The following is a 15,100-nucleotide window of genomic DNA, read 5'->3' on the forward strand; positions in this document are numbered from 1 at the left end:
TGCCCAACTTTCTTAAACTGTAATTACTTAAAGGGATACTGACATGGCCAAATTGCTATATGGAGGGTTAAAAACAGCTTACTAAACGATAGTAGTCTGTTGTTAACCCTCCATATAGCTTAGTATAGTGATTTTTTTATATTCTTTACATATTTTTTTTTTCTGACCGGGAGAAGGGGGCGGGGTCGGCACTTATTGTGTTGTGCATGTCCCTGCTCTTCATTAATGCTCTTCATTAATGTCCCTGCATGGATGCGAGGGGAATCTGGCGTTACTGCACCGCCAGCTTTCCCCTCGCATCCATGCTGTGATATTAATGAAGATGACCCCCAGCATTAGCATACAGCGCGCCGCCCCGTCTTCTAGTGACAGTGCGATGCGGACTGCCGCGCATGCGCGGCGGTCCGAGGAACCGGCGCTACCTAAGTGCGACTGTGCGACTGTATCCGGCGTATAAGACGACCCCCCACTTTAGCCCTTATTTTAAGGGGCTAAAAAGTCGTCTTATACGCCGCTATATACGGTACTACTCCAGGATTCTCATTCATACTGGACATATTACTAAATGTGTATGTCTGCTGAAGGCTGGTTTACAACCACTATGACATAAGTGGTTATCAGTTTTGGAAATCCAGCATCTGCTAGAGCAAGATAACTAAGAAACAGCTGAAAAGAATATTGAAGATTCCACACAAGAGATCATCATGAACATCTTCAGGTATTGTATTGATTAATGGGTAAAGTTTTCCTGTCAAGTGACATCAACTCCAAAATCAAGCACTGGTTGAGATGTTGATCAGCATTTAGATATATCAAGTGGAGGGTTTATAGGTTACTACAGGGTTCCTCTCTGAAACACCTCGCATCCTTTGAGGGTGCGACCACACGTTCAGTTTTCAGAGTTGCAGTTTTTGAAGCCAAAAGCAGGTGTGGATGATAATGGGTTAAGATGAATAATTGGAAGAAGCTGCTCCTCCTCCTACTTTTATTCCATTCCAGGTTTGGGCATCAAAAACTGATCAGGGTCCACCATGCATTTATACTACAGAAAGATGCAAATGTATTTATATCTCTCAAATATAAATGTTTTTATTAATATTTTATGTAATAAAGTAACATAAAAGTATTCAATATTTGTGAAGTGTAAAATAAAAATGATTCATGTTTTTGTTAATAAAATTTGTCATTTTATGCAGTGAACAGGAAACAGCAATTTTCCCAAGTTTATGATCGATGTCCTGCTGGAAGATGAACCTACACCCCAGTCAAGCTTATGTACATTACAAGCTATACGAAGATAGTAGATAAGACATCAAAGCTAAAAATATTCTTATACAGTGCTGAAAAACTAGTAACATCTAGAAACAAATATATATTCATGAAAAGTTAGATGGCACATGCATGTGTCAGACACTTGACAGTTTTTAAGTTTTTTTATTGTACTTGTCTTGCATTTCTTTCTTTTGCTCTTCTTCCAATTTCTTATAAAGTTGTACTTGATCTTCTCTAGGATCCTTTTCACATCCCCTTTCTCTTACCCAGTATACATCCACAAATCCTCCTGAGTAGGCATCTCTTCTCCCTGCATGGCACACTGCTCGTCTGGCTAGCTGACGAGCTTCCTCTTCCTCCATACCAGGCCTATAGCCTTCATCAATGATACTGTATGCATATGGGGAGCCTGATCCCACAGAAATAATATCAGAACATAGACGGGTTCCATCGTTGTATGCATAACATATACAAGGTCCATTCCGATCCCAGCCACAAAGAGTAAAGGCAGCACAGATATCAGTTCCACGAAATGGCGACATCAAGACACTCAACATTTTGGCTGCTCCTTGAACACTTGGCATGGTCCCGTTTCTCACTTTATATAGCTTGCACTCTCTGGCCAAAGCTCGACCAAAAAACTGGCAGTCAGCAGAACTTCCTGAGGTGGTGGCCAGCAGATGACTGTGAATTAGGAAAGCTTTGCGGCTATCTGGGCTGCTGACAAGCTTCCCAGCAGAGGAACGTGAATCGGTTGCAACAGCAATACCGTCTGCATAAAGGAAAGCCAAAGTGGTTGTGCCATGTGCTGGTGGTGGTGGTCTAGAGTCACGATGATGAGAAGAATCAGATCTTTGGGATGTCTGAAGCAAGTCCGGGAAACGATTAAATGTTGAAATGTAAGAAGGAAATAGGTTTAGGTTATGAGTTGGCTTCTGTCTTGAATTAGTAGCACCCCATCCACAAACACTCTGCAGTGCCATTTCATGTATGAAATACTAGATAATGATAAAAACCTTTGTGATTCCTCAAGGTATGAAGTTCTGTGCAATAAAATTCTGATAGTGGCGTCACTATTATCTTTCCTTACAAAGGAAAGTGATATTCGAGTATGCAGAATACACACTAAATACTGTTTAGAGATCCAATCCCTGTTTAGCATCTCCTGAAATAAGATAGTAGTGCTAAAGTGCATGTCAAAGCATAAAGGGGAAGAGGAGATGATAAATGATGGCAAGCAGCTTCATGATGCTATAACAGAAGCACACAGATACAGATCATGTACATCCCTGCTCACATGCATAGCTCACTCATGTTTATAACGTATTGACTCACAGAAATACCTTAGCTATGTATGTATAAATCTTATTTAATCATAAACATATATTATTTGCAAACACCAATGTATATGTATATTTGTAGTCCTAGCTGTTGTGGCGCTGTATTGTGTGTCTAGCCTATGTGTGTGCAGACAGATATTGCAATGCATTGAGACATGGTGAGAAGAAGACCGCCAGTGATGATTCCAATAAAGTTTGGAAGAACACATTCTCATTTGTCTTATTTTGGTAGGACCTCTGCCAGAAAATATATAACTTTATTCCTTTTACACAAACAAACTTTTTGAGCAGGCCGCTCACTCGGGTGGACCAGGGCGTTTGTTGAGGGGTCATTGTCTGTGTAGTCCGGTGCTCGGATCCTCGAAAAAGGGGGCAGTAATCCAATAAAAAGGTAAGTTGAGAGCGGCACTTCATACAGCTAAAAATTATTCGTCTTTATTTTAATCCATTAAAAGTGCAGATTACATGGCATTAACCATAAGACCTACGCGTTTCAAACATAGATATTAAGTTCTTAGTCATGGTCCGACACCATACTCATGGTCCGACACCATACCATGCTACACCCAGAATGTTTTGTTTTTTGGAAAAAATAGGAAGATGGGAAGTTGTCCTTGGATAATAATGGTCTATTTTTTGTTTACTGTGGTGTTCCAACATACCTTAAAAGATGTAACCCTCTACTGAAGTAGTCATTATACAAATTACTGTGGTACCTATTGTTACAACTGGTGGTTTTGTGGTGTCACTTCTAGCTTTACCTCCTGGTTAATACTTCCTGCCACCATTATTGTTTTTTTATACACTTCTGGTTACTTGGTTTATATCAGTGATGGCAAACCTTTTAGAGACCGAGTGCCCAAACTGCAACAAAGACCCGCTTATTTATCTCAAAGTGCCAACACAGAAATTTAATTTATGATTTATACCCCCTGCTCAGTCACAGTTTGCATTGATACCAGCACCTGAGGACACCAATATGGCAGAAAATAGTCCCAGGGAGAGCTGTCACTTTAATATAGCTCTGTGCACAGCAAGTCCTGGGCTGTCTGGGACTGCAGGAAGATACCTGGAGTCATCTCTGGTGATAGCCTGAGTGCCCACAGAAAGGGCTCTGAGTGCCACCTCTGGCACCAGTGCCATAGGTTAGCCATCACTGGTTTATATGCTTGCATGATCCTCTTGTCATTTCTGGTTATGTTCTCATGTATCTTTATGAGCCAAACTATCCCACTCATCCATTTTTAGATTTTTCTTTAATTTAGCTATGAATTTTAGGGTTTATTTGCCTTTCTTCAGCACTGTAGGAATATGAGTTGTACTTGATGGACCCCTGTGGATTGTTGTTTTTTTAGCATTGTCTACAAAGATACTGCTTTGTTGAGGAAATATATTAATTTCTGTAGGTCTCTATAGATCAAAAGAAAACATACTGCAAAAACATACTGCTAGTGTGAACCTGCGCACTGGGTATGTCAGTAATAATCTGTGGTCTGTTATTTTGTGCATCAGATATTGTTCATACCTAGGTCTGTGGGGATCTAGCCTATCCTCCACTTTCATATAGAATGAGAAGCTGGTGACATGTGGAATAGTTGCAGGTTGGTTACATTGATATCATCAGCTAATTGATGTTTTCAGCATAGTGTGTGGCATTTATATAGATTCCATCCCCCATCCTGTAAAAAAAAAAACCTACATCATAAAAAAATTTACAATGCGGGTTTAGAATTTGGATGTCAACTATTGCTGCAGATGTTTTCGGATAGTTTCAGCCATGGTCAGTATCCCTCCAAAATGTCTGTTAGGTATGCAAATGTGTATATACATTTTACAGATACAGAGCTGCACCATGTTCCAAAAGCAAGAAATATGTCAAAAGGTTTTCCCTGAGTGGGAAAAAGAAAACTGTGCCCCCATTGCTACCTATTGTCCCACCCACAAGTATAGTATGATATCGAACTTCATGTCTGTATGTATAATGCCCCTTACTTTGGCCAAGCTCCCCATGAGCCCATAAAATATCCCCTAATGAAATGAAACATATAAAACCCCTCTTTAATTTTATCCTCCCTTTACATTTGTTTTTTTTTTTTAAATTTATCTCCCTAAACATACACATAATACTATATGAACTCCTACCCCCACCCCTCCTCACATGGTGTGCTCCCTGTTCTCTATCTTCCTTTACCTGTAGCCTCCTGTCCTCTAGCCAACTCTACCTGTAGTCTCCTGTCCTCTAGCAAACTCTACCTGTAGTCTCCTGTCCTCCAGTCGCCTTTTGTGGCCCCCTGTCATCCAGTCTTCTGTAGCCTCCTGTCCTCTAGCAAACTCAACCTGTAGCCTCCTGTCCTCCAGTCGCCTTTTGTGGCCCCCTGTCCTCCAGCCTCCTCTAGTTTCCTACTGTGGCCCCCTGTACTCCAGCCTCCTTCTCCTGTCCTCGAGCCTCCTCTTGTTGCCCCCTGTACCCCAGCCTCCTCTTGTCCTCCATCCTCCTCCTGTTCTCAGCCTCATCACTCTGTCCTTGAACCTCCTCCTCCTCCTGTTGGCCCCTGTCCCCCAGCCTCCTCCAGTTTCCTCCTGTGGCCCCCTGACCTCCAGCCTCCTCCTGTAGCCTCCTTTCCTCCAGCCTTATTGTGGCACTCTGTCCTTCAGCCTCCTGACCTCTGGCCTCCTCTTGCAGCCTCCTGTCCTCCAGCCTCCTTCTGTCCTCCAGCCTTCTCTTATTGAGATCCCTGTCTTCCAGCCTCCTCTTGTTGCTGCCTGTACCCCAGCCTCCTCCTGTCCTCCAGCCTCCCCTTGCTGTCATCCCCTGTCCCCCAGCCTCCTCCTGTCCTCCAGCAGGCCCTTGTCATCTATCCTCCTCCTGTCCTTCAGCAGCCCCCCGTCCTCTATTCTCATGCTCCAGTGACCCCCTGTCCCCTGGTATTAAACAAAAAAACCTTGTTTCTTACCTTATGTCGTTCCCCCGCAGTCCATTCTTCTCCTGGGCTCTCTCTCATATGTGTGTGGGGGGGGGGGGAGCCACCAGGGGCGGAGCTACCTCCTCACATGACTCGTGCAGACATCTTGTGAGGAGGTAGCAGGGGCTGATCCCGCCTCCTCCTGGACCCAATGCTTTGGCTGCTCTGCAGCTCTAATGTACGGGACCAGGAGGAGGCAGGACAAACTGGGGGATAATGGGGCAGCCTGGGACATTCTCCCAGTTGCCTGTGACAGCGGGACAATGCCTGAAAAACATGACTATTCAGCCGAATCTGGGACAGTTGGGAGTTATGCAGAACCCTAGATGCAAAAAAACACAAAACGGCACAAAATGCTATACATCATAAATACCACAGCACTCTACTAAATTCCACCCCATATACCAAACACAGATGACAGGCCAGGCAATAGTGCCCAAATCATACAGCTAGTAATAGAGCAGACAATAAGAATGACTGGAGAAGCCCAGAGCAGACAAATAATAATATTGGAGACCCCCAGAGCAGACAAATAATAATATTGGAGACCCCACAGAGCAGACAAATAATATTACTGGAGACCCCCAAAGCAGACAAATAATAATATTGGAGACCCCCAGAGCAGACAAATCATAATATTGGAGACCCCAGAGCAGACAAATAATAATATTGGAGACCCCACAGAGCAGACAAATAATATTACTGGAGACCCCCAAAGCAGACAAATAATAATATTGCAGACCCCCGGAGCAGACAAATAATAATATTGGAGACCCCACAGAGCAGAGAAATAATATTTCTGGAGACCCACAAACAGACAAATAATAATTATGGAGACCCCAGAAAAGAGAATAATAATAAAGGAGACCTCAAAGAGCAGACAAATAACAATATTGGAGACCCCAATTCAGACAATGATACTGCAGGCCCCCAGAGCAAACAACTTCTAATACTGGAGACCCCAGACCCTTTAGCAGGGGGTAATACTGGAGACTCTTTAGCAGGGTGCTGCAACTGCTTATCTGTTTTCTGCCTTTGGGTGAGGACGAATGTGGCGTTTTTAGGCCATTTTTGGGCTGTTTTTAGTTAGTGCGTTTTCAGATTGTCAAAAACGCATGCGTTTTTGACAGGTTTGACCAATTATCTTAATTCAAACTGGTCAAAAACGCATGCGTTTTTTTCCGATCTGAAAACGCTCTACTAAATACGGCCCAAAACCGGCCTAAAAACGCCACGTGTGTCTTCACCCTTTGAATGCAGAAAAACCTAGGCTAACAAACATGTACATAAAAAGCTGTTTTATCCTAAAAATGGTATGTGGGAAAGTTCGGGCTTATAAAAGAGGATATAGCTTCCATCTCCACAGCCTCAGCTCATGTGGTGTTACAGAATTCTTTAGAAATTCAGGGAAGCCCAAAGGTGTAGGTGACCAGATTATAGCTCCCACAGCACCACTGCAGATTTGTAAGTAAAAGATCTGATCTGAATGGGTAAGGAAACTAAGGAAGCTACTATTCTTGTTACAACAGCTTTTATTTATGAGGTGCAGGTATCATTTTGACACACAGACAGTAAACCTAGTCTCCAATTAGTCAATGAATACATGTATAAGCCTTCAACTGAGGCGTACATAACGCCCTAATCAAACATGGCGCCACACAGTTCGGAACCATCCTTGTCATGCCCTCTTCAAACATGGCCGCAGATCCTGCACAGTCATTATGACGTCAGACGTCGCGAACGTTTTGTCCAATAGTTCTCGGCACGCAGCTCTAATTTGTTCACCGGGAACATGGCGCTGGCGAGTGTTGTGAGTAGTGAGGGCTCATTGTGGACCCGGCGCCGGGATGTGCCCAGCAGCTGCGGCCTGGAGACCGGGGGACTTAGCTTCCAGGTAGTCCCTGGACTCGGGCATGGAACTGCGGAGCCGGGCATTGAGTTTCTGCACGGAACAACCACCCTGGCCTTCAAGGTATAGTGTAACTGGGGGTGTAGCGGTGGCTGGTAATGTATGTTATAGCCCCGCATTGTGTGAGGGGGTAGACCCTTCTCATTGTAGTGGGGTGTGTATTGCTGTATTAAATGTCACCCAAATATCACTCCACTTTCTAAGATATCCTGTTCCTGGACTCAACCTGTAACTATTTAAAAAATATGCTTTGAAGAATCAGATTTCTTGCAAAATGCATTTTCTTAAGACCTGCTAGAAGTCATGGATACGAGAACCAATGTCTACACTGACTTTATGTCTACATCATTCGGCAATGCATGCACCTAAAAGAAAATTTATGCTACAGTGGTCGGCACTATTTCACCTACTGCACAATTTGTACATAGTTTAGGTAGTGATATGTACCCCATAATATCTCCAAAAATAATATAAATAGCTCCTTTTAAAAGGAATAATCAGAACTAGATATTACGACCTGTACTTGGGACAGGGTTTTGCACCACCACCATTATGTTGGTTCTGCTCAGTGTAGTGAGGTGATAACAGACAGCTCGGTGTACTATCACTCAGTCTGCAATCACCAATGCTACAATGTATCTCAAAAAAGCACAATTCATCTACCAAAAGTTCTATCTGGAAGAAAGAATAATTGGTTAGGGGTCAAAATGCAGATAAAGGCCCATTGAAAACTACTAATGATTTTGCTGATTTTTGATACGATACCAGGAAAGAGCAGGGGCAGGCAATGGAACTGAAATGTGTTTTGTTTTTTGCCATGAATTTTGCCAAATATACTGTGTAACGGGTGTATGTCTAACAGTGCATCTATGTGTATTTTTCTCTTGTCAGTTTCGTCATGGAGTTATTGTGGCTGTTGACTCCAGAGCTACAGCTGGCTCATACATTGCCTCACAGACCGTGAAGAAGGTCATTGAGATCAACCCATACCTGTTGGGCACGATGGCGGGTGGTGCTGCTGACTGTAGTTTCTGGGAGAGGCTGCTTGCCCGTCAGTGCCGCATCTATGAACTTAGGAACAAGGAACGTATATCTGTGGCTGCAGCTTCCAAACTCCTCGCTAATATGGTATACCAGTACAAGGGCATGGGCTTGTCTATGGGAACCATGATTTGTGGATGGGACAAAAGAGGACCTGGTAAGTAGAGAACAGGTTTTACTTAATGTATGATAACACTGCATGTACTTTACCAAACAAGTTCTTCACAGAAGGGGCCATTCGTGACTGCTGATCATTAGCATTGCTTATATTTACACTGTTATCAGCAGAAGTTCCCTGACTGTATACTTAAAATTACTTAGAATGGCTCTTACTGCCTATGTGATGCTATGCTGAGGCATCATAGAGCGAAAAAAAGAAATTGAAGAATAAGGGTGTTTGATCAGAGTTATAAGGAGCTGCACTGCAGATATTATTTAAGAAGCACATTTATAATATCAGTAAAAAGGTATTTTTAATTCAGTAATTCAAAAAGTAAAGTTTTTTTTTTATATTGTATAGAGTCATTACATATTTTTTTTCAAGTCTTTATTGTATTAATGATTATGGCTTACAACTAAGGAAAACCCAGAGGTCATTATCTCAGAAAATTAGAATAATTAACACAAAATATCTGCAAATGTTTTTAAAGCATTTTAAAATGTCCTGGCACTGTATCATGTGGAAGACTGACTTAACAGATGTCCAGAAGACAGTCATTGACACCCTCCACAAGGGGCTAAGCCATTGCTGAGAAGTTGTTTCAAAGCATATTAATGAAAAAATTAAGTGGAAGAAAGTGTGGTAGAAAAAGGTGCGCAAGTACCCTGGATAACTGCAGCCTTGAAAGGATTGTTAAGTATAAGGTCATTCAAAAAATTGGAGGAGATGCCCAGGCCATTGGCTACAGGTGGCATATTCCTTTTGATTAATAGACAACACCAGAAGTGTCGTACCTGGGCCAAGAAGAAAAGCAACTGGACTGTTGCTCAGTGGTCCAAGGTGTTTCTAGAAGAAAGTAAATTTTGAATTTCATTTTGAGGAAGAGTGTAGAGACACAATCCTTGCATCCTGAGGTCTAGTGTGCAGTTTCCACAATTGGTAAGTGTTTGGGGAGCCGTGTCATTTGCTGGTGTAAGTCCATTCGTGTTTTATCAAGACCAAAGTCATCGCAGCCTTCTACCAGATACTTCATGCTTCCCTCTGCTCACAAGCTTTTTGGAGATAGAAATTTCATTTTCCAGCAGGTCTTGGCATCTGTCCACATTGCCAAAAGTACCAATAGCGAGTTTAACCCCTTTGTGACCGACTGTTTATTGGTGCCTGAATGCCCAGGTCAATTTTTGTAGTTCTGCTTTACGCTCCTCCTTTTAAATGACGATATCCCCAGAAAAACTTTACATATCCTAACAATTTTTACTTTGTTTTCTCATGACATGCAAGACTTTATCTTGATAGGATAGTTTTAGTAATTACATTAAAAAATAAGCTTTTGTTAGAGTAGTAGTAACTTTTACCAAAATATATAAATATGTACAGAATTCCATTTATATTTTTCCCCTCGGGTTCATCTACAGATGCAGAGGGCACATGTACTTTTACAAAGTGGAGTGAAAGTCTTTCCTGCAGCTTCTTCTAATTTCTGACTTCAGCTGACAGGCTGGAGGGGGCATAATTCAAAAGCCTATATGTATGGATGCTTAATAGAACCGGAGATATCCACTCTTAAAGGAAACCTACCACTTGAAGTGGCAGGTTTCAGATGGAAATACCGGGCACCAGCTCAGGGTGAGCTGGTGCCGGAGCTTATTTTTGTTAGTGTTTTAAACCGCGGTATCGGAGGTAAGGCCTCTGCTAGCAGCTAATCACCTGCATATGCCTTATTAGAGTAAGTTAGAGAATTGCTTAGTTTTGCTTAGGCAAAAGTTTTTATACTTTAAAATCCGGGAAAGCTGTACATATAAAAATCTCATATTTTTAGTACAACTTTAAGGGTGTATATCTCAGGTTCTATGAAGCATCCATACACAATCCATATATCATATTAAATTCTTCTGTTTAATACGGCACCAGAATTGTGTTTCTTGGTACCCAGGTTCAGGAGATATAACTGCTTGAAGTTGGCACTGTCGTGACATTTTGACATCCTTTCTGCAGGGGACATGTGCAAATATGATGTATATAACCGTATGGCAGTCATGAAGGGGATAATTACAGTATCCTTGTGCTTAATTGGCAAGAAAACTCGCCTGGCCTTACCCCATAGAGCAGTGATGGCAAACATTTTAGTAGCCGAGTGCCCAAACTGAACCCAAAAACCCCTTATTTATCACGAGGTGCCACCCAAAAATTAAAGCGGTAACTTATTGCTCCCTGTTCAACAACTTCAGATTTGCCTCCTAAGGATAGCAACACAGTAGAAAGATGGAAAATTTCCAGTGTCCCTCTGTACACAGAGAATCGTGGGGCCGGCAGGAGGTCCTCCAAAGATAATTCGGCCCTGTCTACTCATTCTCCCTCTTCCTACAGACCCAAGTAGCGCAGTAAGTATCAAAATATGACTGAAAGCAGCATATTTTAAGTTGCTTGGAACTGGAGGAAGATTCTTTGAGTTCTGTCTGGTGTGCTGGGGCGATAGCCCGGGTGCCCACAAAAAGGGCTCTGAGTGCCGCCTCTGGCACCCGTGCCATAAGTTCGCCACCACTGCCATAGAGAATCTATAGGTATTGTCAAGAGAAAGATGAGCCACCAGACCCTACAATGCATGTGTGCTGAAGGCTGCTATCACACCTCTGCAGTGCCCTCATCTGATCCCACTATGCCATGCCCCCATTGCTTCAGTCATTCATGCAAAAGGAGCCTGACCAATTATTGAGAGCATTTACTGTACATACTTTCCATTTGGCCAACATTTTCTGTGTTCAAATTTCAGTTGGTCTTGTGCAATATTCTAATTTTGTAAGATAATAACTTTTGGGTTTTTCTTGACGGTAAGACATAATAATCAACATTAAAGGGGCATTCCAGGAATCAGCATAATTCATATACAAATGGGCACTCAAAATATAAGCTAATGTGTAATTAGTTCTTATTTAAAATTTTGCTCCCCTTAGCAGAAAATGCTGGTGACATAGACTGTAATGAGGAGTTAAAATGCTACTGGTCCTCTAATCAGTCCGTTAATTTCCTCCGCGCGGTCCGTCGCAGAAAAGAAGATGGCCGCTGGTCACATGTCCACATCACATGTCCTGCACCTCCCTGGGCAGGTCGCGTGATCACCACTACGTTTGGCTGTAGTCGGTTGGTTGCAGTGCATCCAGTATGGTCAGTGTCGTGGTGATGGCAGTTACACATCATTACTATGGTAACAGAGCAAGAAAACCTGTTACATCATCACTGTTAGCAGAGCATAAGTGGTGGGAGGAGTTACTGAGAACTAAAGGATCATGGAACTTGTAGTTTCCAGTGGTGGCCATCTTAGTGATAACTGCACCTACTTTAGAGAGGCCATAAATTTTGTAAATCATATTATTTTAGCTCTGTTTTGTGACTAATGACATTGAGTATTGTTGTATTCATTTATTTATATCATCATGGGTTTTTGTGTCAGACGTTCATATTCCTGGAATACCCCTTTAACCGAAATAAACACTTTAAAATGTTTGCTCTAATGGCTCTAAATATTATACAAGTTTTACTTTTTAAAAATAACTCTTTGCTGGTATTCACATTTATTTAGGAGCACTTGTATGTACAGTTTGAAAGGGAAAAAAAGTCATTTGATTCTTCAAACCTCTCTCTCCTTTACACAGGTCTTTACTATGTGGACAGTGAAGGAAACAGAGTGTCTGGTTCAGTCTTCTCTGTGGGTTCTGGTTCAATGTATGCTTATGGAGTGCTGGATAGAGGATATAACTATGACCTAGAAACAGAGGAAGCCCAAGAGCTGGCACGGCGAGCCATTTACCAGGCAACTTATCGTGATGCTTACTCAGGTGGAGTGGTAAACCTGTACCATGTAAAGGAAGATGGATGGCTGCGTGTCTCACAGGATGATGTGGCTGCCCTTCATGAAAAGTACAAGGGGATGACTGACTGATTCTTGGTTTAGATGTTGGGAAAACCTCCATCCCTGATTATGATGATGGTTATCTGTGGGATAGGGGAGGGAAAGGAATTCTGTCACCATATACACTTGATTTTTCTTTCATTTTTATGTTAAAATTACAGGATTTTGTTGGATGTTTCTGAATACCAACTTTATTAAACATGTACTTGGTAAACCACTTTGTTTCCAGTTGTTATTGGGTATACCTGTTCAGTCTGCTGTACACAGGGTAGATACAGGCTGGCACAGTTAAAGGGGTTGACCACTTTCTCGTGGGTTTTTTTGTATTGTGTGTAAGTAAGTTTGGGGGTCAGGATTTTGGGTAACTTACCAATGGATATCTATTAAATTCTGCTCTGTTTTCTTAATATGTTTACTGTCTCTTAACTCATCAGACAGACAATACTGTCCAAAAAATGGCCACAGATGGAGGTTCATGTGATCTCTACCTGTCCATAAACCATCACCCTTTCAGGACCTTGTGTTAGTATTCATAAATTTAACATCAGATCTTTTCACCTGGAAACATCTGAATGAAATCTGCATTAACCGGTTAAGGACCGGGCCCTATACGTAAAGAGCTGTGTGACGGCTTGTTTTCTGTGTAACAAATTACACTTCATAGTGATGGTATTAAATATTCCATGCCATGTAATTGGAAGCGGGGAAAAAATTCCAAATGCAGTGAAAATGGTGAAAAACCGCATTTGCGCCATTTTCTTGTGGGCTTGGATATTACGTCTTTCACTGAGCGCCCCAAATGACATGTCTACTTTATTCTTTGGGTCGGTACGATTAAGGGGATACCAAATTTGTATAGGTTTTATAATGTTTTCATACATTTACAAAAATTAAAACCTCCTGTACAAAAATTATTTTTTTGATTTTGCCAACTTCTGGTGCTAATAACTTTTTTATACTTTGGTGTACGGAGATGTGGGTGGTGTAATTTTTTGCGAAATTTGATAATATTTTCAATGATATCATTTTTAGGACTGTACGACCTTTTGATCACTTTTTATAGATTTTTTTTTAATATTTTTCAAAATGGCAAAAAAGTGCCATTTTCGACTTCTCGACTATTTTCCGTTACGGGGTTAAACGCATTGGAAAACCGTTATCATATTTTGATAGATCGGGCATTTTCAGACGCGCCGATACCTAATGTGTTCATGATTTTTTTACTGTTTATTTATGTCAGTTCTAGGGAAAGGGGGGGTGATTTGAAATTTTAGGGTTTTTTTATTTTTTACTATTTTTCAGACTCCCTAGGGTACTTTAACCCTAGGTTGTCTGATCGATCGTACCATATACTGCCATACTACAGTATGGCAGTATATGGGGATTTTCCTCCTCATTCATTACAATGTGCTATCAGCACATTGTAATGAAGGGGTTAAAACGAAATGGCCTCGGGTCTTCGGAAGACCCGAGGCTACCATGGAGACGGATCGCCGCCCCCCGATGACGTCACGGGGAGTGGCGATCCCAGGTAAGATGGCGGCGCCCATGCGCCGCTATCTTTTTGAGGCTGCCGGCAGCCATCGCTGTGAAAACACCCGCGATCGGTGCTAGCACCGATCGCGGGTGTTACTGGTAAGCCTTTGCTGCAATATGCAGCCCGTGAGCCCTCTCCATGCAGCGCGACCTGACCGCCGCCCTGAATACACGGCGGACGGTCGCGAACTGGTTAATATAGATTTGGCTTAAAATTTTCACTAGTCTTAGACTTGAAAGTAAAAAAAAAAAAATCTGTAACGCCGTGGCACATGTAGCAGATGAGCAAGTGTGTTCTGACAAACTTTCTGCATGTATAAAGCTCAATTTTAAATTGTATAATTGTAATAAAACACATTTGCAAGGTGCATGTTAAATGTAACCTACCACCAGGACCAAGGATTGTAAACCAAGCACACTAACATTCAGGTGTGTATCCCTCCTGACTCTTCTTTAAGCTCATTATGCCCTTGTCTTTATGGGAAAAAAGGCTTTAAAATTATGCAAATGAGCCAGAGGGGAGTCTGTAGCTCCTCTGGCTAATTTGAATAATTTTTTTTTTTTTTTAAAGCATTGCATGTTCAACAAAGCTGACTAGACAATGGAAAATGCAGCTCAAAATGCAATAATGAATTTGCCCCTGTACATAAACATAAATGTGCCCCTATGCATGGCTCCTTTTCAGCTTATCCAATCCAATACTTTATGCAGTATTGTTTAAGAGGTGTTGGTGGAGGGTATAAATATCTAAGGAGCAATGATGGGCTTCTCAGAAATGGTTCTGATGGTAGCTTATCCCCATAAAAACCTTATAATGTATGTCACAAGTTCTTTAAGGTAGTATGGAGAGAGCTCCGAGGTTTAGCCCTCTCCATACGAGCTTTATATGGACAGCAGGAACGGTCATTGCTGAAGATCTGTAACATAGTGCTAGTAGCACACTTTTACAGATCTATGGAAAATTTTCCATAT

The 15,100-nt window shown here is 41.9% G+C and overlaps 2 protein-coding genes across 2 annotated transcripts; one reads left to right on the plus strand and one right to left on the minus strand.

Moving 5' to 3' along the window:
• Nucleotides 1-1,424: 1,424 nt before the first annotated feature.
• Nucleotides 1,425-2,255, minus strand: LOC140118511 (proteasome subunit beta type-11-like). The gene has a single exon (XM_072136558.1). The coding sequence runs from the start codon at nucleotides 2,253-2,255 to the stop codon at nucleotides 1,425-1,427; it is 831 nt and encodes a 276-aa protein (XP_071992659.1).
• Nucleotides 2,256-7,295: 5,040 nt separating this feature from the next.
• PSMB5 (proteasome 20S subunit beta 5) lies at nucleotides 7,296-12,809 on the plus strand. Its single transcript, XM_072150417.1, has 3 exons — nucleotides 7,296-7,547; nucleotides 8,376-8,682; nucleotides 12,336-12,809. Exons 1-3 carry the CDS (start codon nucleotides 7,368-7,370, stop codon nucleotides 12,620-12,622), a joined length of 774 nt encoding a protein of 257 aa, XP_072006518.1. The 5' UTR covers nucleotides 7,296-7,367; the 3' UTR covers nucleotides 12,623-12,809.
• Nucleotides 12,810-15,100: the final 2,291 nt, after the last annotated feature.

This window comes from Engystomops pustulosus, chromosome 1, assembly GCF_040894005.1.
Source record: "Engystomops pustulosus chromosome 1, aEngPut4.maternal, whole genome shotgun sequence".
In the NCBI taxonomy this organism is placed as follows: domain Eukaryota; kingdom Metazoa; phylum Chordata; class Amphibia; order Anura; family Leptodactylidae; genus Engystomops; species Engystomops pustulosus.

Excerpts from the sequence above, each read along its gene's own strand:
- LOC140118511 (XM_072136558.1), bottom strand. The coding sequence starts at position 2,255 with ATGGCACTGCAGAGTGTTTGTGGATGGGGTGCTACTAATTCAAGACAG.
- PSMB5 (XM_072150417.1), top strand. The coding sequence starts at position 7,368 with ATGGCGCTGGCGAGTGTTGTGAGTAGTGAGGGCTCATTGTGGACCCGG. Across the intron at positions 7,548-8,375 it reads CAACCACCCTGGCCTTCAAG|TTTCGTCATGGAGTTATTGT; the intron begins GTATAGTGTAAC and ends TTCTCTTGTCAG. Across the intron at positions 8,683-12,335 it reads ATGGGACAAAAGAGGACCTG|GTCTTTACTATGTGGACAGT; the intron begins GTAAGTAGAGAA and ends TCCTTTACACAG.